The 25,693-nt window shown below is 52.0% G+C and overlaps 11 protein-coding genes across 11 annotated transcripts; 7 read left to right on the top strand and 4 right to left on the bottom strand.

Moving 5' to 3' along the window:
• Positions 1 to 534: 534 nt before the first annotated feature.
• PV08_07035 (glucosamine-6-phosphate deaminase) lies at positions 535 to 1,620 on the top strand (the record flags this gene model as incomplete). The annotated part of the gene is made up of 3 exons (XM_016381367.1): positions 535 to 598; positions 669 to 1,366; positions 1,423 to 1,620. The coding sequence occupies 3 exons, from the start codon at positions 535 to 537 to the stop codon at positions 1,618 to 1,620; spliced, it is 960 nt and encodes a 319-aa protein (XP_016234469.1).
• A 16-nt stretch (positions 1,621 to 1,636) lies between these two features.
• PV08_07034 (uncharacterized protein) lies at positions 1,637 to 3,463 on the bottom strand (the record flags this gene model as incomplete). The annotated part of the gene is made up of 4 exons (XM_016381366.1): positions 1,637 to 1,902; positions 1,955 to 2,928; positions 2,978 to 3,356; positions 3,412 to 3,463. The coding sequence occupies 4 exons, from the start codon at positions 3,461 to 3,463 to the stop codon at positions 1,637 to 1,639; spliced, it is 1,671 nt and encodes a 556-aa protein (XP_016234468.1).
• Positions 3,464 to 3,842: 379 nt separating this feature from the next.
• Positions 3,843 to 5,551, top strand: PV08_07033 (uncharacterized protein; the record flags this gene model as incomplete). The annotated part of the gene is made up of 2 exons (XM_016381365.1): positions 3,843 to 3,963; positions 4,011 to 5,551. The coding sequence occupies 2 exons, from the start codon at positions 3,843 to 3,845 to the stop codon at positions 5,549 to 5,551; spliced, it is 1,662 nt and encodes a 553-aa protein (XP_016234467.1).
• A 3,053-nt stretch (positions 5,552 to 8,604) lies between these two features.
• PV08_07032 (uncharacterized protein) lies at positions 8,605 to 9,429 on the top strand (the record flags this gene model as incomplete). The annotated part of the gene is made up of 1 exon (XM_016381364.1): positions 8,605 to 9,429. The coding sequence occupies one exon, from the start codon at positions 8,605 to 8,607 to the stop codon at positions 9,427 to 9,429; it is 825 nt and encodes a 274-aa protein (XP_016234466.1).
• Positions 9,430 to 9,450: 21 nt separating this feature from the next.
• PV08_07031 (uncharacterized protein) lies at positions 9,451 to 10,926 on the top strand (the record flags this gene model as incomplete). Its single annotated transcript, XM_016381363.1, has 2 exons — positions 9,451 to 10,200; positions 10,270 to 10,926. The coding sequence occupies 2 exons, from the start codon at positions 9,451 to 9,453 to the stop codon at positions 10,924 to 10,926; spliced, it is 1,407 nt and encodes a 468-aa protein (XP_016234465.1).
• A 1,009-nt stretch (positions 10,927 to 11,935) lies between these two features.
• On the bottom strand, positions 11,936 to 12,229 carry PV08_07030 (uncharacterized protein; the record flags this gene model as incomplete). The annotated part of the gene is made up of 1 exon (XM_016381362.1): positions 11,936 to 12,229. The coding sequence occupies one exon, from the start codon at positions 12,227 to 12,229 to the stop codon at positions 11,936 to 11,938; it is 294 nt and encodes a 97-aa protein (XP_016234464.1).
• A 1,430-nt stretch (positions 12,230 to 13,659) lies between these two features.
• PV08_07029 (uncharacterized protein) lies at positions 13,660 to 16,379 on the bottom strand (the record flags this gene model as incomplete). The annotated part of the gene is made up of 7 exons (XM_016381361.1): positions 13,660 to 14,815; positions 14,878 to 14,999; positions 15,059 to 15,120; positions 15,181 to 15,410; positions 15,466 to 15,774; positions 15,848 to 15,888; positions 15,954 to 16,379. The coding sequence occupies 7 exons, from the start codon at positions 16,377 to 16,379 to the stop codon at positions 13,660 to 13,662; spliced, it is 2,346 nt and encodes a 781-aa protein (XP_016234463.1).
• Positions 16,380 to 19,012: 2,633 nt separating this feature from the next.
• Positions 19,013 to 20,488, top strand: PV08_07028 (uncharacterized protein; the record flags this gene model as incomplete). Its single annotated transcript, XM_016381360.1, has 1 exon — positions 19,013 to 20,488. The coding sequence occupies one exon, from the start codon at positions 19,013 to 19,015 to the stop codon at positions 20,486 to 20,488; it is 1,476 nt and encodes a 491-aa protein (XP_016234462.1).
• A 1,026-nt stretch (positions 20,489 to 21,514) lies between these two features.
• PV08_07027 (uncharacterized protein) lies at positions 21,515 to 21,976 on the top strand (the record flags this gene model as incomplete). Its single annotated transcript, XM_016381359.1, has 2 exons — positions 21,515 to 21,604; positions 21,692 to 21,976. 2 exons carry the CDS (start codon positions 21,515 to 21,517, stop codon positions 21,974 to 21,976), a joined length of 375 nt encoding a protein of 124 aa, XP_016234461.1.
• Positions 21,977 to 23,556: 1,580 nt separating this feature from the next.
• PV08_07026 (uncharacterized protein) lies at positions 23,557 to 24,575 on the top strand (the record flags this gene model as incomplete). The annotated part of the gene is made up of 2 exons (XM_016381358.1): positions 23,557 to 23,614; positions 23,683 to 24,575. 2 exons carry the CDS (start codon positions 23,557 to 23,559, stop codon positions 24,573 to 24,575), a joined length of 951 nt encoding a protein of 316 aa, XP_016234460.1.
• Positions 24,576 to 24,987: 412 nt separating this feature from the next.
• PV08_07025 (uncharacterized protein) lies at positions 24,988 to 25,503 on the bottom strand (the record flags this gene model as incomplete). The annotated part of the gene is made up of 1 exon (XM_016381357.1): positions 24,988 to 25,503. The coding sequence occupies one exon, from the start codon at positions 25,501 to 25,503 to the stop codon at positions 24,988 to 24,990; it is 516 nt and encodes a 171-aa protein (XP_016234459.1).
• Positions 25,504 to 25,693: the final 190 nt, after the last annotated feature.

Raw genomic sequence — 25,693 nt, 5'->3', positions numbered from 1 at the left:
AAACGCTCTAGATTCACATAATGCCAATTTGCAGAACAATGACATGTCAAGGACACTACGTTCGCCGACCCGAGGCTCTGGAATGAGCAAGGTACATGGCGCCAGTTCAAAAGGAGGATCACGAGACCCCAGATAAATTTTAGATACTACGCTAGGAATACGTCAGCACTAGAGTAGTTTCAGGCCGCAAATACCCACTTCCAGGATGTTCCCGATCATTCCTAACTAGAGGTATCTGGCAGTCCACCTCCGGGCCGGGTATCATGCACCTAAGACAGGTCACTGTGCAAATGCTGTCCGGCCAAACCCGGCATTAGCGGACCTGAGTTTTATTGTTGCTGTGAGATAGACGCTGAAGGCCAGTGGAGATCAAAGTCGAGACAGAATCGAACCCCAGCCACTCGGGAGTTTGCTTAGGTCGCGGGCTCGAGATATGAAGCTGAGCTGTGCACGAGGTGTGAAACGGTGCTTGGTCCCCAGTGAAGAATTGTCGCCCAACCTCGAATCTTACAAGCCCTTTGGAGCACAATCAAGATGAAGGTGGTGATTTTGAGTGACAGTCAAGCAGCCGCCGCCAACATTGCGCAGCACATTATCGGTAAGTATTTGCATTCTTTCCCGGTCTGCCCAGGAGTGGTGACTGGTAACATTTTAACGTGGAGATACAGATCGAATCAACAGCTTTGCTCCCACGGATACACGGCCATACTTTGTCTTGGGCCTTCCCACTGGGAGCAGTCCACTCCCGATTTATCGGTTGCTGGTCGACGCCTATCGTGTTGGCACCGTCAGCTTTCGCAATGTCGTCACGTTCAACATGGATGAGTATGTCGACCTGGAACAGACCCATCCAGAATCCTATCACAGTTTTATGTTCACCAACTTCTTCAACCATGTCGACGTCCAGCCACAAAACATCAACATCTTGAACGGTAATGCCGCAGATCTCGATGAAGAATGCGCGCGCTATGAAGACAAGATCCAAGCCGCGGGCGGTATCGATCTGTTTCTGGGCGGAGTCGGGCGCGACGGGCACATCGCCTTCAATGAACCGGGGTCCAGCTTGGTGAGTCGGACCAGAGTCGAGGTATTGGCACAGGACACGATCCACGCGAACGCTCGCTTCTTTGGTGGTGATCTGTCTCTAGTACCCACGAGAGCTCTCACCGTTGGTGTCCAGACCGTCATGGACGCTAGAGAAGTGGTCATTATCGCCACCGGTGCTCAAAAGGCGTCTGCCGTGCGCAACGCAATCGAGGGCGGCGTCAGTCAGATGTGCACTTTGTCTTGTCTCCAGCTGCATCCAAACGGCATTGTGGTGGTGGATGAGGACGCTGCCCTTGAGCTCAAATATGCCACTGTCAAGGTGAGCCTTTGCACACCCTACACAAGTGCTCAATAGGCTAATGAGTTGCGGAACAGTATTTCAAGAGTCTCGGAGATCTCAGCACCTTGAATATATCCAAACACCAACGACACAGCGTACTTCCGAGGACAAAACTGTGTGCGACGCCACCCCAGACACCAGATTCCAAGTCATATTTGGAAGACGATGAGCTGACTCCTGACCGAATGTCGTCACGGATTATGACGTGGCCACTTGCTGCCAGGCCCTTTTGAAGGCGTATTGCCATAGCTATGTGAGTGGCAGCATCTGACCGCTCACTGACCAACTAGGTAGAGCTAGCTGTTGGAGACTGTTCTGGTCGAAGATCTCCCATGAAGAATCAAAGGCAAGAGGTATATTTTCTGCCTGAGTATGTTGTTGCTGAAATTGGGCATCACGAAAATTGATCTGTTCCAAACCGGGCTCTAGGCGAGCAATAAGTCTTGCCCGAAGTCCTGGAACTGGCTCATGGATTTGTCGGAGAACACCAATGTGATTTTTGATGTGTTCCAGATCTAGATGTATGTTAGCAACTCTCAATTCTGTGGACGCTCGTGACATGCGTACCGTTTTCTTGTCCAAATCCTGCCTCAAGTCCCTGCGTGACAATAAGAGCAGCCCAGGAGATCATGACAAGATCCCAATTCGACCAGATGGTCTTATCATTTGCGTGGAGTTGGAGGGCAGCACGCGCCGACAGCAAGAGCTCACTTTGGTCTCGCGGTGACATGGTCCGAGAGTAGAGATTGCACCCTCGTGCCGGGTGGTAGATGGACAAGACCATCAGACGATGCAGGATGTATTGACGGAACACCAAGGCGCGATCCTCGGGCGAATCCTGGTTAGAGCCACTGAATTCGACAAGCCAGTCATCCAACTGTCTGGCCCAGTCTCGAATTACGGCCGCATCAGTCCCACTGAACGTCAAGCCTGAACTGTCCAGCCGGGAGGGCTCCAGTGCAAAACAGGACCAGATCGTAGGCAGGCCACGGCCGGTGAAATGCGTCAGCCCGGCATGCATGATCCGAGACAGTCGAGATAACTGGTCGCTGGCCGGCGCCTGGAGCTTCTGCAACGGGGCAGAGGCTGGAATGACGGGGCAGGCGAGATGTATGGAGGCGTGCTCTAGGTCGACGATTTGCACGCCGCTGAAGAGTTTGCGCCATTCTCTCGACCGCTCGTCCACCCAGGGCGGACAATGGTCTAGCATCAAGCGATAGGCGATTGCTATCCAGATCCCTGTTTCTCGCGTCGTGGCTTCGCACAGCAGTCCGGCCAAGACAATCGCAAGAATTGTTTGGAAAGCCCATTCCTCGGCTGCCGAGGCTTGCCGAGGAACTTGACTGACCTTGCTGTCTGGGATGCTCAATTGTGCCATCGCACGACAAAGGACTGTGAAATACTGAGGAGCCAACCTACTGATATCGTCGGGACCCCGGATGCTGGAACAGTAGAGCATGGACGACAGGAGCAGAGGGCAAGGCGACGTGAAGACCTGCCTGCTGGGCATGAAGTGCAGTCCTGGCATTCGCTCGTGGAAGCTTAGAATAGTCAGCCATGCGAAATCAGTGGACTGAACTGGTAGCAGACCTAGACCATAAGCTCATGATGGTCCCCCGTTCCCAGACTGCAGGGGTCACTCGGGCAGGGGCGAGATTCCTTAGCACGGCAACCGCATTCCAAAAAGTATTTTGTGGAAGAACATCAGGATCTCCATTGCTCACAGCATCACTGGCATCGTCAGGAGTCGCAGACTCCGAGATCCCTAGCAAGTCTTCAATCTTCTGAAGCCGGTGGAGGATGCTGAAGCCCAGAGTAGTCTCTGTCGTCGTCGGCTGGATGGACGGGATGCCGATACCAGCAGCATTTGCCCGTGGCACAAAGATACAAGGTACACCAGCACGGAGGCATCGCCGGCAGGCAGAATCGTCGCCCGGGCGACATTTCATCTTTTGCCGGCGGCAATTGACTGGATCCCCGCAGTGTCAGTGTCAGCGAACCCACAGCCAGAGGCGCAGACTGACTACAAGCTTTTCGAGCTTTCGGCTCAACAATTTCGTTGGCAGTAGAGCTCATATTTGCACTTCCGGTGAAGTTCGGTACGGCTCGAGTATACGCGGAGAGGTAAATGTTAGAACAGGCAGACAGGACGATTGGAAGTCAGATAGGCCATTCGGGACAAGTGGACTCCGGATAGTTCTAAGAGAACGCCCGGCGAAACTCGGCGAAACTCGGCAAAACCCGGCAAAGCCCCCCGGACTGGTGACCGGGACTGCGATAGCTGGACTGGTCGACTGACAGACCTGATCGTGGAGTTGCCACAGTCCCGAAATGAAACTTTTTCTCACATGTTCGCTTCTGAATTGCATTTGAGGCTTGCTTGATAAGACAATGGGAACGCCGGAGCGCGCCAGCGGTGTTCTCTTTCCATGTCGTGCAAAGTTCGGTAGAGACTATGGTGCACCCATGTACGAGGGAGCAAAACCTGCTTGATAAGACTCAGGCCATCGTGCAAAGCCTTGATATCAACCCAAGCCAGTCGCGTGATATATCAGCACGGTTCGTTGACTTGCTCAGTAAGTCCGCCATCCCCTTCCATGTATCTTCCTCTAACTGGGTCGAGGGGCGGGATTGACACAGAATGCTCCCATCCAGATCCCGTCCTATGTCACCCGCTTACCGTCAGGTTCCGAGTCCGGCACCTATCTCGCCGTCGACCTCGGCGGTACCAATTGCAGGGTATGTTCAGTTGAGTTGCATGGCGATTCGACGTATACAGTCGTCAAATCCACGAGCTCCGTCCCGCGAGAGGTCAGGTTCAATCCGAGTCACAGGCCGTTGTTTGGCTTCATCGCAGAGCAGATCCACAAGTTCCTCCAGGAACAGTTTCCGACCGAGTTAAAATCACGGCTAAAGAAGGGCAAGGGAGGTGCTTCTCCTAGATCGGACTTCTGGGGTCTGGGGTTCACCTTCAGCTTTACATGCCATCAGCAATCTCCAAGGGATGGTCGCCTACTACGGTGGGACAAGGATTGGGATATTCCAGATGCAATTGGGCAAAATCCTTGCGACATGCTTCAAGTCGCCATTGACGCCCTCTGTCTCCCCGTTCATGTGGCCGTACTCGCCAATGACAGCGTAGGAACATTGTTGACCCGGTCATATACCACTTCAACGTCTTCCTGGCCACCTATATCTGCCATTTTCGGAACAGGAACCAACGCCGCATACGTTGAACGCCTGGAAAATGTGAAAAGAGTGCATGACCAGCCCGAATTTGCGCAGCGGGAGCCCGGCGACTTCATGATCATCAACACCGAATGGGGTGGCCTGGATGATGAAATGAAGATCTTACCAAGCACACCATACGACGTGCAGTTGGATAAGGAATCTGTTCATCCAGGTGACCAGATGCTCGAAAAGCGCGTAGCTGGATTATACCTGGCCGAGCTTTTCCGGTTGGTACTAATGGCCGTCTGGAAGGACGGTCTCTTTGATATGATCCTGGATGGCGACTCCCCCGTTTTCAGACATAAGGGCCTGCACAGTTCCTTTCTGTCGCAGATAGCGAACACACCTCATCGGGCGCTCAAAAGTGTTGTGTCGCAGATGTTTGGAGCCACTGGTATGTCTGACAACGATATCGATGCGATTCGACGGCTGGCAGCAGCAGTCGTCCGACGTTCAGCGCGTCTCGCGGGAATACTGTTGACGGCAACAATCATTGCTGCGGGCCATATCAATTCGACTTCATTGATGCGGAAAAGACCAAGTGTATACCGTGTGACAGAACACACTGAGCCACGGATTTCGAGCAAAAGTGAAGGTCGGGGCTTATCATTTGGCCGCCTCATGAGCTGGTTAAAGAAAGCGGTGTGCATCCCACCTAAAAGTGGAAATGGAAGTACGGCAAAGCTCCAATCCACGTCACCCTCTTCTTCTAGCGCTGTTCTTGGCTGGGAAGACAACGATACGATCGACGTGGGCGTGGATGGCTCCCTGATCCAACTCTATCCGGAATTCGAGGCAGAAATGCGGACAGCAATGAGGAACATACCCGACATTGGACAACAATTAGAGTCACGCCTTAGCATTGGATTCGTCCAAGACGGATCTGCGGTGGGTGCTGCACTTATGGCATTGGGAGTGACGTCTGAGACGTGACCTGGGATTAGAGGGCAAGGTCTGTCTAGAGGGCTCCTGGGCCAAGACGACTGGCCGAAAATGATGATAAATATACCCCTTTAGAAAGGTTGATTCGGAAGGCTTTCTTCCAAGTGTAAACACAAGGAGGGGGTTAAGCCTGGCTCCAGAACAAGTCATAGATTAGAAACCGCGACTCATGGGCCAAGTTGTCTGTCCAAAGTTTGAAATCTGGATTACCATAAGAGACGTGCATATTTCAATCCTCCATCCCCCGCCACGGGACATATTCCGAGTTCAAGTGCAGAGGAGCTGGTTTCAAGCACACCCATAATCAACGACTGCTCTCTTCGAATACTTCAGCATCGTAAATTTCCTGATTCTGTCGGCGATACTGGAGGCGTGGTGCTTCTCTAGAAGTCGAGACTAGTCGGGCCGTGCTCCGTGCATGTCCAACGTCTATGGAAATCGTGGCAACAATGCCAAAGATGCCCAGGATGAGAGCTACAAGAGCATCGGGCGTCATTGCGCGTTGCGAATTCGACGAATATGCCACTGGTGAGGTTGGAAGAGTCGTCATGAGGGCGAGGCTTGTTGTTGAACTAAGCTGAGTTGCGGGCGTTGCCAATGATCGTCTTTACAAGTACAGCGCAGTAGCTGTAGCTTCCCACCATGAGCATTCATCCCCACGATAGAATTAGTTCAGACTAGAACAACAACGGAAATGCATCTACCTTGCCTGTAACTGGGTCCGAAGTTGTTGACTGAAAAGCTGAAGTGTACCATTGAAGTTTTGAAATCGATTGTTGAGGTTCTGAGATTGGGTTCTGGAAAGAATTATAGACCGAGGTCTTGAATTAGAGTGAAGAGTTAAATTTAGACATTTAAGCCTAAAGATTGACGCAAATTTAAGTCTAAGATATCTAAATCATGGGGTTAAGGTGCCTAAATTATAGGGTCTAAGTACCTAAATTATAGGCGTAGGGTGCCTAAGTTATAGAGATTTAGGGCGTCGAAATCGTGTGTCTAGAGGGCAAGAAAATAGGCGCCTAGAGAGGTGCAAGTAAAAATTATTCTCGACTGAGAAGGTTATCCGAGACGCTTACTATGTTAAGCTTAAAAGCGTTCTATCTAAATATACCAGGTGGACTAGGAATAAAGGAGTTTGGCGTTGTTTCACCGACAATCATCGTCATTTTGGCAAAGTCACAACCTCATGTCTGGAAGGAAGGCATCGAGTGCTAAAGAGTCATCTATCTAGCACTCAAAGCGATATCTCAACCATCGTTCGACAGTTCGAATATATTCACAGGGATATGGCTATCGAGATCATGGCAAGACTTGCTAATAACAGCCAATTAAGAAGGCCTCATTTACTATAGGCCTTTATGGTCACTCATATATCAATCTACGCACTTCTCAAGGTGGAAGAGGTATACAAACCTCACAATATTTATATAAATGCAACACCAGCGACCTTGCGGGCTTCTCTAACAACATGGAGACCTTGTACAGACTCATTCGAGCGTCGATGAGGCCTTTCATGTCTTCATATCATCCGAGCACGCATTAAATCAATGGGGCCTCTACAGGTTGAGGATTTCGACGTTCACTGGCGTCTAGATCGATGCCGAGAGATCACATTCAACCATGCTGAGGTTGCGCAACCACCAGATATTATCCCGCAGCATCGATATGATGTGAATAACAGGCGGATGTTGACCGAGCCTGAGCGGACTGACGCCGCAATAGAACAGGCCAATCAGGAGGCAAGGAGACATCTAAATGAGTCAAACAGAGGCCTAGGAGGAAGAGGTCGCGGAGGCGCAGGAAGAGGCGCAAGAAGAGGCCGCGGAGGCGAAGGACGAGGACGAGGACAGCCAACTCATATCCCAGGAACCATGACTTTTCGACTAGACTAGGTGTGGAGCGCAATGCGCGGCGAAAGGAGCTCCCATAGAAAATAGGTGAGAGCCGCCTCTAACTAGCACTGAGACAGCATCACTTGCATCGATCCTTGCATCGTTCCTAGCCTCATCATATTTTGCGAGCCTAGGGCGCCTGAAACGTCGCCTAGAACGCGAGCCTAGAACGCTGTGAATAGGCACGCTTGGGTGGATACCAGGGAAAATTATTCCTGACAAGAAAAGGTTACCCGAGCGACGCTAACCGAAAGGGGATGGGGTGCGTAATACCCATTACCTTGTGCGTAATACCCATTACCGTTCAGGGCACCAAGTTCAGCACCAAGTTCGCGCCAAGTTCGGCATACATACTTAGTACGGGGAACACCATAAAATCATTGTATACCTTACTGATGCACTTGTACCAGCATCTATTGCTAACTCTCACTCCTTCGTCGGCTATAGCGAGGCTCTGCAAGGCTGACTTTGTATAGGCTTTCATAGTGTTGATGATATCTCATTCCAGACTAGTCATTCCCTTGATCTGGCCTGCTTCTCGCCTCTCCTGAAACATCCTTGTGGAAGCTCTCCTTCCTCTTCTCTCGACCTAAAGTTGGCGGGGCAGTGGAAGGAGGAAGCTCGTAATCGGAGGTGATAGAAGGCTCTAGACATAGATCGGCCTGCGGCTCAGGCGATGGTTCTCTTGGTGGCCTAGGTCGTTCCGCGGGGTTGGTGTCCTTATGCTGAGACCGATAGAGATATCTATAGGTGTGAGGGGCCTAAAGAACTTTATTACATAATTAGCCGAAGTCGGTGCGGCACCAAGTTGGTGCCACACTTGGTGCCCCGAACCATTTCGTCCTAGTATGCCAAGTAAACTAGATACTAGCGTCTGCAGGGTCAAATGGCTCAGAGCACGCCTGCGTAGTTGCCGGTCGCTCGGCAAGACAATCGGTAGTACCGTTACTCCGTACCCTGTACGAGTGTCCGACATCCACGCGTTCGTGGCTCCAAATCCAGGGGAAGGATCCATGCTGATTACCCGCCATTGTCAACAAGAAATCTTCCTGCACGGCTTTCGTTACACTTGCTCGTGTCCCTCCTGGGATCCTTTTCCCCCCTCCCTGGTCTTACGCTGTCTTATTTGCGCTTACGGAGTATTGCCACAACATGCTTGCTCGACGTACGTTGTGGTTTTATATTTTTGGCCCGGCGTCAAGCGCATATCTCCAAGCGAACCCGTGCAAAACTTCGTCTTTCCCTACTGCGCCAGTAAGCCTAGATGCACGATTAGAACATCTTCCGGAAAGAACGTCAGAATTGTCTCTCACCATTGATTGGCTCTCGGAGACAGACCAGTGTCTCCAGCTCTTAGGCAACGCTCCGCGAGTTAATGTCGATATTCAGATTTTCGCTTCATCGTTCCGCGAATCTACGACTTTCAACATTACATGTCACCAGCTGGACCGATACCCGTATCAGAGCTTGTTGAGGGCGTATACATCGACCGATCTGGGCGCTCTCTACCCTCTATCATGGATACACGCCGATGTACACCTCCAAAACAACAGTTCAGAAGAACTCCAATGCTTAACTGCGCAAATCACTCCCGGGCTGAACCGATTGGAATCTGGCCTCCTTCGGTATGTTCCTATAGCAGGCTTTGCATTGGTCCTGGGATCGGCCGTCTTCTTTCTGGGAACTACACTTGCTCGTAAGGATGGCCAGCGTGGGGGCCAGCGGGATCGGGCATGTCAAGTCTTACCCACCCTGGTCGAATTTTTCATGTATGTGCAGTTTGTTTTCCTCACTGCAAGTCTCAGCCTCCGCTATCCCGGATTTTATCAGCCAGCTATTAGCCGATTGAACTGGTTTTCGCTTTTCAGCAATAGCGCCCTCATTAGCCACGGGCACGTTTACCCAAGTACCAGGGATGGCATCTATGAAGTCAATGGCACGTATGGGGGAACGTTTGGACTTGAGCTCATGGCCTAGCATCTTGGATCTCCCATGACCATGGACATCTGGTTAAACATGGTCATCATCATTCTCATGATCGCCATCGTCGGGACCCTGCTTGTCGAATTATCTTGGCCGCTAATCCGACGGTTTCACGTCGCCGACAAAGGACGAGGACTGACCGGCATCCGGAACGCGACATGCCAGGTGCTCCGAATCATTCTATCCTACTTCTTGCTGCCTCTAGTCGCTATATCGTCGTATCAGTTCGACTTTGCCAGGATACTACCAGCGTATCATTCTACCCTCGCTGCCGGCTCCATATTCGTGCTTTTGATCGCATTTGCCTGGCTCTGGCGGCAGCTGTCAACGCCCACTCTAGGGATCCTGATCCTTCGCTCCAATACTCGTGATCGGAGCGCAAGCCCAAGAAAGAAGGAGGGTGCCTTTGTTTGGGTATATTTTTTGCTTGTAATTGCTCGAGGCATATCGATTGGCGCTCTCCAAATATCTGGGACTTCACAAATCGTGACCTTGGCCATATACGAGATCATCTTTCTGGGCTGTGTTGGAATCTGGCCGGAGTTGTCTGGCCCACTGCCTATTGTCTGTGCCGTTGCTCGACTCACTACTATTGCTCTGATGACTACGTTCGTACCCGGAGTCGCTACATACACAGGGCAGACCATAGTTGGTTATGTTTTGCTCGGGCTGCACGCCATGGTCATGATAATGGTCTTCTGGCTCCCGACTACTTGTCGGGTGCTGATGTGCTTTCTACCCTGTAACAGGACGGAACAACCGCCGGTAAGTGATTTATACCTACCTTCAAGAGTTGCAAGTCCTGTCTGACGATCTGTCTTTCGCGCGCTACAGGTTTACGGTCTTCGTGAGCTTCGGCAACGAATACTGTCGCCGGACTCCTCGGCAACATATTTCAATGCCGTCAGGACTCAAGATACGCCCGACGTAGCTCCCTCAACAGGGAACCCCTGGTCAGAGAAAGAAGCGCAGAGAGTTAAGGAGAGCCAGAACACTGCCACATCACGATTTTATCGCCCTCCCAAGTCTACCCGGCTTCATAAGCCAGACTCTCTTGCATCCATTACTGATGCATCAAACTCCAAACCTGACTGCAGACATCTGACGGAGGACTTGCTTCCCTTGCACGCCGGTCTATACTCTGTGGAATCAGCTAGGGATGCCAACAGCAACATGTCCTCTTGGATCTCTGGTACTGAATCGGAGCCCTCAGAGCCATCCGAAACATCCTCCCAGAGCCTACGAGGACCTCGATGGAATGATTACACCTTTCGAGAATCTGATCTTGTCTTCGGTACACCCCAACCTCCGCACCAGGACATTGATGCTCCGTCAGAAGATCTTGATAGATACACGGGGATATTTTCCGCTCAGTATCTGTGGCGTCGACTTTTTAAAAGAAAGACACCGACGGAGAAGGGATTTCAGGTAGTAAGGCCGGCTGCTCCTCCCATCTATCCCGATAGTCTCCCGCTGGTGGCAGAGAGATAGAACGGAGAGAGATATTGGCCATGAATATCACATTACAATTCCGCGGAGCACAAGTCGATACGTCGTTTTCACAGAGTCTGAATGCAGGCGAGCTCTAAAATCGAAACATGTACTCAGACCTGAGACCAGCTTGATGGGTTTGTCCTCCCAGTTAGATACCTGAGCCAAGAGGCATCGATTCTCCGGCTCTCCCCATCCATGGAACGGGCGTGTACACTCGTCGCACGCGCCGTGAGAGACGGTCTCTGCGCTTTTCCTCCAGCCGAACCGGTACCCGCCGCTGGAGCCGCTCGTCGGCAAGGACCAGGCATGACGAACCTGCCTCTACGATGGGGAGCTCGTCAGTATGGCCAACATTGGAAGTAGACATTCTTGCCTTATCCAAGTTAAGAAGATTGGCCTCAAAGGTGCCCGAGCTTGATTGAGAGAAGCGTGTGTACAGTATTTGTGAATGATCGCCTGCACCGGATTTAAGGGACGGCTTATGTTCCCATCCTTCGCCGTGTCTCAGTCCATCGACATCATCCCCCCTTCCGTTTCTCACGCTGAGCTGTTCCATGCCCCACGCAAATATATAACCATTAATGGGGACCAAAAACAGTCCCCCTTCAGCACCAGCAAGCGAGATGTCCCGCTCTTCGAGAACGAGAGTCGCCTTCGACTCCTCTGCCCTGACCATGACACCTCAAGGACTCGACGAGATTTGTCTCTTCTTAAGATTTTCTCAAAGCTATAAAGAGAAACTTCGTTAAAAGTTACACTAATCGAAATTAAGTAAGCGATAAATTATAATAATACTACTAGACTAGAGGAAACACTATTGAGCTGGTGATAAAAGCCTTTATAACCTTAGTATATACCTCATTATAGCAATATCCCCCTTCTCTCGCTACTTTAGATATATTTACTAGGTTCTCTTTCGGCGCCGCCAAGATATAAGGACCTCCTTTGGCTTCGGACCTAGTATATCATAATTAGCGCGTATCCAGGAGAAGGCAAGAGCTGATATCTAAAGTCTTAGCGAGATAAGAACGCCATAGAATATAACAATATATCGAACTATACGGAGATAATTAATTCCATCCGCAGATAGGCCATAGAAGAGTTCATCGTCCTCGCCACCTAAGGCTGGAAATGCCCCAGTCTTCCCAGTGTATTCGCCGACATAGGGAATCTCGTCAAGATCCTCATCCGAGTCGTCCGAGTCGTCCCAATCATTGTGGACGTGTCTCAAGTCCTGGCATTTCGGAGAGGGAAGGTCATCAGGCTCGAGAGAAGAAGTGTTACGTCGCTTTCGTGACATGATAAGAGACTTTCAGGCCATGGTATCACGCCGAGCGCCGCGAAAGGCCAGAGCGTCGTCGCAGTTACCAACGGCGCAAAATGTTCTGGTGAAAGGATCGTGTTGCTGGGCACTCGATCCCGAAACTGCGACGGCGACGTTTTTGGGCGACCGGTATTACGCACAAGGCCATGACCTCCCAGTCCGGTAATTATTAGTACGAACAAGGCTGTTGTTCATGTGATACCGTGTTACTCTTGTTTACTCCTGCATCATCACAGCATTCCTCATACAACGCCACCAACACTCCCATTTTACAACACATTCTATCACACCGCCAACCGGTCAAGTTTCACGCTGGAGTACTCAAAATAGATGAAACAATGCTTGATCTATATGGTCTTGCCGCCGAAACACAATTGCAGACCGAATTGTATGCCCGGAGCATCGAGCAAGAGTTGGACGCTGAGGAATTCGCAAGTTTGTCGGATAGCGAGAGTGTTAATGCGCCAATTAACGATGAATCTACCCCCTTCGTTCTCGACGATATTTCCGATGACGTCTTAGACATTATTCATACTGAGACTTGATGACTTTGACGTTTGCTAGCGGATTGAGCGTGCTGGCATCCCTCAGTATAGATATTACGACGTTACGCAACCTTCAATTGTCATTCCTCACCATAAACATAAACTAAATGGCGCTCGGCGAATGCTGAGTGAGTGGGAGAGAGTAAATCAACAGACAACCCCGCGGACAGTGAGATCAACCACTCCAGCAACACCACCAACAGTCTCCGCGGCCGACGACGACGACGAATAGAGGCCGCGGAGGTCGCCGAGGACGACGAGGAACGTCTAAACTGGCCATCCTAAGGACGTCTTAATGACGACTAGAACCTGTCAACTAGAATGTGCCAAATAGCGATGTGAACTCGTCATTTGGATCGCGGCAAATGGATCCGCGAGATGCAACAAGCTATGAAACTAGTCTAAATCCGTCCCCATATAACTAACTAGTAGGTCATTTCCCGCCGGCATCGCAGAGAATAGGATCCTGCATCACAGGCATCATAGAGAACGTTTTATATGCCATGGAAATAGACTGGTTAAGGTGGCCAACTTGGAGCCCTATGCGTTTTACAAGGCTCGGTGAAATTGCCTAGTTAGGAAACTTTTTCAGCCTTGTGCGTAATGCAAAGGTCTGTGTGCGTAATACCGATCATCAGTTAGCAAGAAGGAATAGAGGTGCCTCGGCGCGCAGTCCAATCAGGGAGATGGCGCCTCCGGATTGCAGTGGCTGCGTCGCATCATAGCAAGCCCTAACTAGTGGCCATAGCGTGCTGCCTAAATGTTGCCCCCGACCAACAATGGGCTTTCCCTTAGGTGCCTTCAACGACACCTTAATCAGGGGTGAATAAGTGTTCTGCTAAAGTACGGCACACGCCTACTTCACCAGTTGAAAAATTCGGGGAAAAAGTCGATCTGAGCGTCCTTTTCTCCCAAAGCTTTGACGACCGCGGCACGGGTGTCATCGGCCAAGCTGGCAGGGCCGCAGCAGACGACGGCCAGTTTTCCTCCCGCTGGCCGACATTCTTGCGCGCCGGCCGCGATGATGTCCTGCACCCGTGGGCGGTTTTCAAAGACACTAATACTAGGAGCGAGCTTGGTAGCTTTGACAGGGTCATCCTCATTGCCAAAGCCTTTGGAAGGTGTTGCAGGGGGAGAGCTGCTCGACAAAGACGGTGGCGTGTCGGTCCGGTCCGCGGCGGCGACCACCGCGTTGTCGTTGCCAGGCGCGGGGACAGTCAGAGGACCGATCGCTTTCTCGTTGGCGGTCAACATGAGCTTCTTGACGTTTACATTGTCGACAGCCATCTTGGCCGATTGTCTCGTCAGATACAGAGCGATTTGCAAGTCGAAGCCGCCAGTGTGGGAGCGAACGGCGGCGAGATGATGTGACAACTCCCGCTCGTACACGTCGCGAAATAACTCAATATTGCGGACTGACCACACGAGGTAGAGTTTCCGCAGCTTCAAGGTTCGTTGCGACGTGAGTTTCTCACAAAGGGCCTGGATATACGCAAGCGCCACCGTGATACCCATCCCGCCGATGATAAACAAGGCAGAGTCGTAAGCCTCTACGTTATGACCGGGACCGTATGGACCCTCGATGGCAACACGGAGACTCTTTTCCGACGACAGCGTGCCGTCTTCCTTGTCCTGTCTCGACACCAAGTAATTCCGCAATCGGGCCGTGAAGCCATCGTGAGGCCGCACGATGAATGACAGTGTTCCGTTGCCCGCCGCGGTGGCATCTTTTTGCGTGTTCCATGCTGCGAGGGTAAAAGGATGACTTTCCCAGAACTTTGCCCCATGGATGCAGTACAAATAGTAGTATGTGCCAGGACTGGGCCGCGCTCCAGCTATCCTGACGGGTACTTCGATGCGGACAACATCTGACTCTGGATTATACTTTGCCGTGGCCCTGAAAGACGTCCGGTTGAGAAGGGCAATCCGGCCAATTCGCAGGGCCCGGTCGAACGACCACACCGCCACACACGCCCATATGTAAGGATTGTACTCTCCGTCCATGATCTTAACATGACTAGGACTAGTGTTAATGATTGATGAATCCCCACAAACGCTAGGGAAAGGAGTTAGACTTACTAGAACATGGCAACAAGGGTCAGAAGCGCTAGCACGATATGAATCATCAGGAACGCATCGTAGACGTACTTCCGCACTGGAAGAATGGAGGCCCCGACGAGTAAGCTCATGGTGACGGTGGCCTGAAGCTATGAGTCAGCTCCATCTGCAGGCATCCCATCAGGCATCGGGAGATACTCACAACGGCACCCATCCACCAATATTGTTCGGACCATTGGGCGTAGTATTCCTCCTTACCACCACCTTGGAAGCGTCAGGATATCGCCATGACTTTACAGCTAAGCGGAGCACGGTGTGACTTACTCCTAAACTCAAGGACCGTGTAGCCAATACTGTGTAAGATGGCCTCAATGGTCGCCACACGAGCGGCCCAGCGGTGGAATTGGTTGAATGTGGAAAAGTTCCAACCGGTAAGCCAGATCAAAACATTGTTTCTGGTACCAAATGCCCAGATGAGGACCAAGTTTGCCAAAGAAATCACCCCAGTCCGATCAGCTATATATCGCCACAGCTGTGTAGGAATGCTGGGCCAACTGCACAATACTAGTAAGCATTTTTGTGATCCTGGGCAAGTCGAAATTAACATACTAGAGATTGTACTTGAAAACACGGTACTCTACGCAGCAGAGAACCACATTGACGATGACGAATGCCGCAATGGTAACAGATTGTAGCCGAGGAGGAACAGTGCACCAGCCAACAGGTTCTGCTGCTCGATACGAGACCAGTGCAGGTGTGGTGATGTACCGCTTCGCCAGTCGCTGTAAGCCAGAAATCTTGGAAGTTGTAGTGGTGCCTTGGAGACTTTGGCCGCTCAGGCGGATTTGAACGAGGTTGATGAGGCGTGCGACGGCTCCGATGAGGATAACAATGCCAAAGAAACCAAACATGGCGTATCTTTTTTGGTGTCTCAGTAAGTCGCTTGAACGTGCTTTGGAAGGGAGAGGGGTGGGGATGGAGCACAGCTCACCCATAATTTGCACGGTGTGTCAGTGAATTATCCCATTCGACCTGACCCGGCAATTTAGATTCTGAACGAGGCCTCTAGGACGTGGCAGGGTAGGTTTGTTACTCACCATAGTCCGGAGGGAGAGCTGAAATAGTGGTCCGGTAATGTAAACGGGAGTTTCGTAGACATGTGATTGAAGCAGGTCGAGTGGCTCGATCTGAGGCCACTTCTGCACTTCAGCAGTGGTGATGTTATCAATGATGGAGTAGGGTAACAAGTCGACCGATCCGTATTTTTGGCAGTAATCAATATAGTACGCGATTCCAGCTTCGACTTCTTTATCCGTACAGTAGCTTCTCATGCATACGAAAAGGGTCTCATCTCGGAGGGCTTCGACGCATTGCTCGGCGTAGTAGTCGGTCATGTCTTTTGTGCTGGTGAACACAAGGTCTCCCGCAACAGCTTGACATGCATTGGCGCACGCTGTCTTGCTGCCCATGGAGGTCCCAGGCAGGGCAAGCAGAGCATAGAATATCAACCGCGAGGACTTCATAATGTTAAATGTTTTCCTTGGAAGGGGTAACCAAATTATGCAATTTGACGCTCGCTTACCATTAAAAATCGCGGTGTACCACATACCCTTTATATCTCTGCCCCCTCCTAGCACTCAACTTCGAATATGCCTGCCTTCAAATTTTCTTCTCCCAGATGGCATGGTTGCATATAATGTGTCTCCACACCCGGTCCTCGTCGGCTGCGCTAGACAAAGCAGGGGAAGAAACGAACGCGAAGAGAGAGAATCCTTGGACACGGAACCCGTCAGTGCTCCACAAGGAAGACGTGCCCAAACTCGTGCTACATAACTTAACACGGCGCTTCCTGGAGGCGTCCCCAGTCGCCCGAGACCGGGGGAGTATGGAGAGAATGGCTCTGCGTACAGCTGTAAACATGGTCTAAGCTACCCTTGCTTGTCCTTGATAGAGAGGAATTACGACATTAGCCTGCATCACGACTCATCTTCGTCGTTGCCAAGTACTGTGTGCGTGCTTAGTCAAGATTAAAGTCGAATTGGCACAGGGTTGGCAAGGCTTGACACGAAGAAGAAATGACTGTTCCAAGCTGAGGTCGATTGCCCACAGTCGTGGCGAGTAGAGTAAGTCGCGGAATGCTTGTAGCAAATCAGCACACAACTGCCGATTGGAAGATTAGATTAAAAATCCTTCCTGATAAGATACTTTCTTGATCAAGATTTTTTCTGATTAGATCAAACTTTCTCTCTCTTTGCCATACGTAAAAGTCAACTAGTTGATTTGATTGATAAGATTATCTGATGTGTTTGGGCCGCACGTTGACCATAGAGAATTGACTATCCCGCCCTTGGGGTGCCTAAGCGCCGGGCAGGTCCTCCGACAACGGATGACCAGTTGACAGTTTTCGCTACGAGGAGGGTACGGAGTATTCATCGGAGAGTTTACTCGGCAATAGGTTTCCTAAGATTGCCCGAGAGATGCGCTGGGTCAACGGCGAAATGCTGCAGCATCTTCAGCCTCTGACGGTTGAGGGCAATCAATTAGAGGTCGACAAGTTCGGTGGTTGCGGGCGCGATGTACGATTTAATGCGTAGAGTACTGTGTAGGAAATAGAGGAAGAGCTAACAGTAAAAACGATGAAGTAAGTCAAACCCCGACTGAAAAGTGCGTAGACTTTGAGAGACGGACACACGTCGACAGGCCCCCAAGAAAGTCCCTGCAGGAGCTGAACGCTGAGGGGGCTTTCGCGCCGGGAAAGTCCGATGTCAAGGTCAACCATTACCATAACATCTATGCCGTGCGTCCAACACCTCGAACCCAGCGCAGCCTCAACTCGCCCCAAGAGGAAGACGCAAGATTGTACCAACCGCGAAGGTCCGAGAGAAGTTGAAGACGGGAGCGTCGGCTCAGCGGCCAATACATCGATCGACACGCCTCGCCCCGGCCACCCAGTTCTCCTTTTATGATATCGAATCCCAAGATGATGAGGAAGATGAAGAACAAAGAGGAGCAATGCTCCAGAAACTGGCCCAACTGGTTAACGACTTGAAGGAAACGGTTGAGCGTCAAAGTACTTTCCTCGAGCGCATGATCTGTTCTTTCTGATTGCTAGTAGTGAAACTACAAGTCAAATACTCACGCCTAGCATCTAGCGCGTCCGGCGAAACGCCGACGCTCTCACATCCCTTACAACTTTTGCAACACCATCAATTCACTGGATTTCGCTATATATGACTATATTCTCGGCCTTCACAAGGAGGATTTCTCTCCGTCCAGAACGTCGCCCGATAGAACGCCGCCCGATGACGGCGGATGGCTCCAGGCGGCGCGCTGTTCGGCGGCGAGAAAGCCCTCCCTCGGAGAGAGAAAGTACGCTCCTTTTGCCTATATAATAGATAGAGATCTCCCTCCTAGAGAGGGAGGTCAGACTCGTCAAGACATCCCATTTGGCTCCCAACCATCGCCTAGAACTAAGCGTTGCATAACACTTGTAGGAGAAAGCCCTGTGTTGAGGTTGGCAGGGGCAGACTAGTTGCAAAAGTCTCGATAGTGATTGAAGCCCTCGATGTCGGCCTACTTAGCTGTGAAATTGACAGTGACTGATTCAGAGACATCGATGTGGTTGCCAAATACATGGCGATGTTTGTAAGTCCGCTGCGGCCTGCGGTCAGGCCGGTTTGTAACACTCAGGTTGAAGCAGCGAATCTCAGGGCCACGCTCAGGTCCAGAGATGGAAATGGAAAGTCATCATGTCGAGATTCCGACCCCGAAACTCCTGTTTCTCTCCACAGAAAGCACTCCTCCTTGTTGGTCTTCCATGGAGTCCATGGTGTTTGTGGCGGGAATCTCGACGCCCATCCACGCCTTCCAGCCCACGTGACCTTCGCGCCGCTTTCACTCTGGCTGGCCGCGTCCGGCCCAACGTCAGCTTTTAGGCCCGGCTGGGCCAGCTTCCCTCAGCTCATCTTGCTGTAACCAACCGGCATTCTGTGTCTCAATCAGTTCATCAATTCCTGGCTTGCCCGCTTTGCCCAGAAATATCTCACCAGAGCCCAGCCGCAGAGAGATGTTTCTTGTCAATCATCTGCTGTTCTCTTAACAGGTGTATGTTGATCGTCGTGTCTGCGCTGATCAGCACCATCCGCTCTACAAAAATATGGACCAGGCCACCACTGCCGATTACCTTGTGGTTGGCGCCGGGGCCATGGGGATGGCTTTCGTCGACACACTTCTCACCGAGAGCAGTAGGAAAACAATCGTCATGGTCGATCGTTATGCTCGTCCTGGCGGCCACTGGACGACTGCTTATCAGTTTGTCCGGCTACATCAACCAGCTGCTGCTTACGGCGTGAACTCGACGCGGCTCGAACACGACGGGATCGAGGAGTTCGGCTGGAACAAGGGCCTCGCTGACTGCTCATCTCGCGACGACGTTTGTGCCTACTTCGAGAGGGTCATGAAGAAGACATTCCTGGCGTCAGGACGTGTACAATACTTCCCCAAGTGCGATTACATCGGCGAAGGCAGGTTTCGCTCCATCCTGACAGGGAAAACGTACCGTGTCACGGCGAATGACACAGAGTGTTGCGTTGTGGATGCAACTTATAGCCAAACTGTTGTTCCATCAATGCGACCGCCTCCCTATGACGTCTCCAGCCAGGTCGACATCGTAGCGCCCAATGATCTTTCTGGTGTCGCCCGTGGATACGAAGCCTATACTGTTGTCGGAGGCGGAAAGACAAGCATGGACGCTTGCCTGTGGCTCCTTGAGAATGGTATCAACGCCTCTCAAATCACCTGGATCAGACCACGCGATTCATACCTCTTGGACCGTGCTACATTTCAGCCCGGTTCTCAGTTTTCTGCCCAAGTCCAAGCCTTTGTCAAAAGTACGGGTGAATCAATTATGGCCGCCTCGTCGGTGGGAGATTTTCTCCGACGTCAGGTGGCCAAAGAACTCCTCCTTCAGCTCGATGACAAGGTGGTCCCCACCATGTTTCATTGCGCCACAGTGTCACGTCTTGAGTTTGACGCGCTCAGGGAGATCAAATCTGTTGTCCGTAAAGGCCATGTTACCAGTATCACAAGGGAAGAAGTGACCCTAGAGCATGGTAGCTACAAACCCATCCCGGACACACTCTATGTTGACTGCTCTGCTACAGCGGTTCCCAAACTCGCCCCCGTGACCATTTTCCGAAAGAACAACATCACACTTCAGCCCGTCCAACAGTGCCAGCAGGTTTTCAGTGCAGCAATGATTGCTCACGTTGAGGCAACCTACGGAGAAGAAGAAAGGCTCAAGAACGAGCTTTGCCGACCAGTCCCCATACCCAACGAGCCGATGGGTTACCCTCTCGCCATGCTCCAGTCTAATTTGAACGCAATGCGCTGGCTCAAACAGCCCCGAACCGCTTCTTGGTTGGAAACTTGCCGCCTGGAGACATTCAAGCGCCCTGTCCCGGACGATCCCGGGTTGAAAATGGCCCATAACAAACGAAGGGTAGCAACTTTGGACGCCACATGCAAGAAACTTCTACACCTTATTGACAGTTCACCTGAGGAAGATGCAGCGAAGATGCACGCGCAGCTTAAAGGCTTTTCTCTTCCCAAGTCCGCAACTGCACGACTGTAGATAGTGACAAGAAAAAAAAAAAAGGATGCGAGGAGCTGCATTGGTAACAAATTGAGCATCATCGGTCTCCACCGAATGAATGCTCCACACCGGCCCTGCACTCTCTTCGATGAAATAACACCCTGAACCATCAGCCGGCGTAGACAAACATCCACAGCCAGTCGTGGGGGAGGTGTTTGTTCATCACACCGCCCAACCAACATCATCGCTGGTACTAATCCACCAGATTCATCAGCGCTTTTGTCGAGAGTTGTTGTGCCACGGCACGGTGTAGGCTATTCGACGGCGGATTGGGAGTGTTGGATTGTGAAAAGGGTATGAGAATCCCCTTGGTGATTGAAAGAATGGAACTCTGAGAAAAGGGTTGTGCTGCCTTGTCTGAGGGCGCCAACCCCTCGTCATCGCTCAGTTCTCGTATTCGTACCTCGGAACGTCTCGCTACTGATCGAATCAACTACTTACAGTACATTGGCGATCGGAATGACTCCTCCTTCGTTGGTGATAGGCACTTTACTGGACCGGGGGGGTGTGGCTTGATTTGACTTTAGGCAGAAATGCGTTGGTTCCATGCGAAAGGGCGAAATATTCCTCCGTCGGTGTCCAATCACTGTTTCTTCAGACAGGAAAGGGACTTGTAACTCAAAAAACTGCGGGGTTGAGTGTCATGTGCTATCGCGCCACGGTCGTGACAGGGCGAATGGGATCGGACGCGTTCGCTGCCACATTTGTCTCAAAACCCTGTCTGAGTTCGTGTAAGAGTAAGACGGGAAATACTGCCTGTCCCAAGCTTCGCCGATTCTTGTGGGAATGAGGGCGTCTCCAAGATGGGCTGTGGTTCTTGGTCTCGTCTCGAAGTGTATAAAAAGAGAGCGAACCTTCTCTTTCGTTCCGTTGTTTTTTCGTTCTTTCTCTCTTGACATCCTGCCGCTTCAGATTACTCTCCTCAATTATCACTGTCAATCCACCATTTACTTTGACAAACACAGCGCTTCTCTGTCTACATCTCGTTACTTCCTTGACCGCAGCATGTCTTCTGAAGCAAATGCCTGGAGCCCACCCGCGGAGGGCTCTCCATGTTGGGTTGAGATTCCTGCCCGCGACATTGAGAAGCTCAAAGTAAGTTTTCCCAAAGGACCGACCCGTTGGGCGCCTCGATCGCGCGGTCCCTCCTTTTGCTAACGGTGGCGGGGGCGCCTGACACAGACGTTCTACAGTAACCTGTTCCCTACGTGGACATGGACATCCGGCCCCGCAGACCCTGGCCATCAGGTGGCTACATTCCAATTCAAGGATCCCAAAGGTGAGGGAAAAAGCATTCATTCGGGCCTCGCCATAGCTGTGAATAATTCCTTGACCGATCGCCTGCTTTTAGGACTGGGCGGCGGCCTTGTCAAGATGCCCGACAGTTGCGGACCGAGCGCGACCCACATCTTGGGCTCGGGCGTCACCGTCTATCACATGGTCGAATCCCTTGAAAAGGCAAGATAAATCCTTTTCTTGTTTCCGTACCTTGAGCGGGCAGACGCTGATACAAAAGATCCAAAATCACCAGACTGAATCTCGCGTCCATGAGCTCGGCGGTAAGACGGTCCTGCCGAAGACGGCCCAGGCAGACAGTGGTTTCTACATCAACGCGACCGATCCGGAGGGAAACAGATTTGGCCTGTATCAGCTGGCGCGAGGCTCCGACTCCTAGGAGGCTGGTCTAAAGCGCCCACCTGAGCAATCCCTTTCGTGCGGTGGAGTTGGTTTTTGTTTGTGTCCACCCGTTTGACGACCCCTGTGCAAACAACAGCGCAGATGCCTTTTGGCGAGAACACCCTCTTGTAACGTCCAGAGGCGAGTGAGCAGGCAGGAAGGTAGTTCTCCTCTTGAGCCGCCAAAGAGGTTGGAGAGACAGACAGGATACGATCTCGAGGTAGGTTCAGTGGGTTACGATGGCCAGGGAGTGACATAGGGGGACTTTCGATCCCATTGGTAGTAACTTAGTAAGTAGCTAATAATTCTGAGCAATACTCTGGAATTTTGGTTCTTGCTTGAGCGATGCTGTCACAGTTTTACAGCGTGTATCACAGGCGACATTGCTCGTACTCGTACTCGTACTCGTACTCGTTTGAGACTCATACTGTAAGTCGGAAGCGCGGTCAGCCACATACCTCATGAAATGCCGCATTTCCATGGGCCAGCTCACGTCATCATCACTGGGAAGTTCGGCCCATCAGTCACGATAATTTGGAGAAGATGCAAAATAATCTGGTTGTGGCCATTCAACCCGATTTCCAAAACCCTGCGGCGGACAGCTGGACGACCCCTTTTGTCGGGACCGACGATCTCTCCTGGCCACAGAAACAGTGACATCAAGATGGCAATGTAGCATCATCCCGTTCGCGCAGCAATCCGAAAGTCGTCGACCAGGTGAAACGAAAAGGTCAAACGCGAAGCGAGTCGCCCTGTGAGTCTGTGACATCTGCGACGGTTGATGCCTCGGAGTCCGGGGTCGCCACGAACGACCACGGCCAATCAAACGTCGCATCCCCACAGGGCCCCTGACCAAGTCAAACCACCTGCGACACTCTTATCAGGCTGCAGTGTCACCCTCGGAGCGCCTCGTTTGAAACTCGAGGCCGCTCGCTTGGCCATTGGATCTGGAGGTTGCATCGCGTAGATCATTCTGGAGATGCGTGATCGAGAGAAATTTTATCACATCCATTCAGTCCACCTCGACTCCCTCCGCGTGGAATTTTGATGTGTTGAGCACCACCGCCCCCAAGCGGGGGCCAGGGACAAAAAAGGGAGTCTGCAAGGCAATGATGCAAGGCATCAACAAGCAAAGCAAAGCAAAGCAGGTTCCTTCAAATACGACGTGGTCCCTACCTAGTCATGAGGTGAGTTATTCTTTTTGACGCTTCACATCAACCACATCTTCTGTTCTTGTGTCTCTCCTTCTCTGCATCGTTGGGGCGTCTCATTATTTCATTCATTTCCCGTCTTGAAGACCTGTTTCTACGAGCATCCTTTTCTTTCACAACTGCGGGATCAGTTGCTTTTTTTCTTCCAACCACCAAAACATGGCCACCAACAACTCCATCTCAAAGACCTTGGCCATCGTGCTCCTGTTCCTAAGTTGTAAGTGTGCCGCGACCAGCACTACCCTCGTCAGAAAAAAAGAGACTAACATTTTCTCGCCCGTACAGTCACAACCTTCGTTCTTGGTGCTGGCACACAATTCATCACCGGGCCTTGCACGTCCGACGCCGACTGCGCCTCTGGATGCTGCGGCTTCAACTCCGGGAAGTGCGCCGGACCAGTGGTCGCGCAAGAACGTGATGGAGGATGCGGCTTCGGCGACCCCTCTCCCAACGCCAACGCCGCCAACGCACTGACCGGCGGCGCTCCAATGGCGACGACACCTGCGTCCGCTTCAGCTGGTGGTGGCAGTGGCGCGAGTGGAAGTGGCAGCGGAACCGGTGCTTCTGCGGCCGTCAACAGTAACCTCCCCGGGGCTGCCAACGTGGGCAACGGAGCGGGCAAACAGTTCATCACGGGTCAATGCACAAGCGACGCCGACTGCGCCTCGGGATGTTGTGGTTTCAACAGCGGACTCTGTGCCGGCGCGGTGATTGCCCAAACTCGTGACGGTGGATGTGGCTTCGGCGACGCCTCTCCCAACAGCAACGCCGCTCAGGCTCTTACAGGTGGTGCCGGCGCTGGGGCTGCCGCTGCCGCCACGGGTGCCGCAGGTGGCTCTGCAGGAGGTAGCAACGGCAACACTGGCAGCAATGGCACCGGTGGCGCATCTGCGCCGTCGCCAACACAGGCTGCCGCAGCATCCATCGACAGCAGCATTCCAGGAGCAGCCAACGTCGGCAATGGTGCTGGCAAACAGTTCATCACCGGGCAGTGCTTGAGCGACGCGGACTGTGCTTCGGGATGCTGTGGCTTCAATAGCGGCAAATGCGCCGGCGCCATTATTGCTCAAACCAGAGATGGAGGGTGTGGTTTCGGCGATGCCACACCGAACGACACTGCTGCTCAGGCGCTGACAGGAGGAGCGAAGAAGAGAGCGGTGCGTGAATACATGGCGTAGGTAGTGAATCACCTCGTATGAGGGCAAAGTCCTGCAATGTCAGCAAGTAGGTTGCGTACTGTGCAACACAAATATAACCCTTGCCAAACTGGTTCTGTGAGTTGCACGCAATCATAGTCATTGCGCCCGCTTCGAGCCCGCCGGTTTAGTCCAGCCCATATCAAGGCCAAAGAGTACCTCGTCAGAGGGCTCGACTAACAAGTGATGCTCTCATTCCGAGTAAACCGACGCCGAGATTACCCCCGTGCCTCAAACGGCCGCCCTTTGCTTTTAAACACTGCTCACCCACTCGGTAGGAGCGCTCGGCACTACGATCAGTTAGATAACCCCAGCCTCCATGTGCTCCTTGCATGGTAGACTTGAAGTAATTGAGTTGTAAAGACGTCGTCGGCGGAAGTTCCCGCAGCACAGCCTATTCAACAGCAACTTCCCCAGATTCAGAACTTTCGTCTTCGAAGCGTTGCAACCATCCCTCAGACACCTTGCGACGGGGATGATTGGGGTCGAGCACTCGTTGACGAATGTCCACGACATGCCTCATCAACTGCAGACCTGCAGAATGTTGGCCCAAACTCCACAACATGATGGCTAGATTGTGCTGCGATGCCAGTCGGTCAGGATGATCCTCGGCCAGTGTCTGCTCTCGAATCTGAACCACCTCCTCCAGCATTGTCACTGCCTCCTTTACCTGTCCATTCTCCCAATACGCTTCTGCCAATGCATGCTGCGATGCCAGTCGACTAGGATCATCCTCCGTGAGTGTTTGCCCTTCAATCCGCACCACCTCCTCCAGCAGTGTCACTGCCTCCTTCACCTGTCCATTCGCCTCATATGCGATTGCCAATGCGTGCCGCGACACCAGTCGAGAGGGATGATCCTCCGCTAGTGATTGCCCTTTAATCCGCACCACCTTCTCTAGCAGTGTCATCGCCTCCGTTACCTGTCCATTCGCCTCATATGCGAGTGCCAATGCGTGCTGCGACGCCAGTCGATCAGGATGATCCTCTGCCAGTGATTGCCCTTTAATTCGCACCACCTCCTCCAGCAGTGTCACTGCCTCCGTTACCTGTCCATTCGCCTCATATACTCCTGCCAATGCATGCTGCGACGCCAGTCGA

This window comes from Exophiala spinifera (genome assembly GCF_000836115.1).
Source record: "Exophiala spinifera strain CBS 89968 unplaced genomic scaffold supercont1.5, whole genome shotgun sequence".
NCBI classification, from domain to species: domain Eukaryota; kingdom Fungi; phylum Ascomycota; class Eurotiomycetes; order Chaetothyriales; family Herpotrichiellaceae; genus Exophiala; species Exophiala spinifera.
The sequence above is the reverse complement of the archived record's forward strand: the minus strand, read 5'-3'. Positions and strand labels throughout refer to the sequence as shown.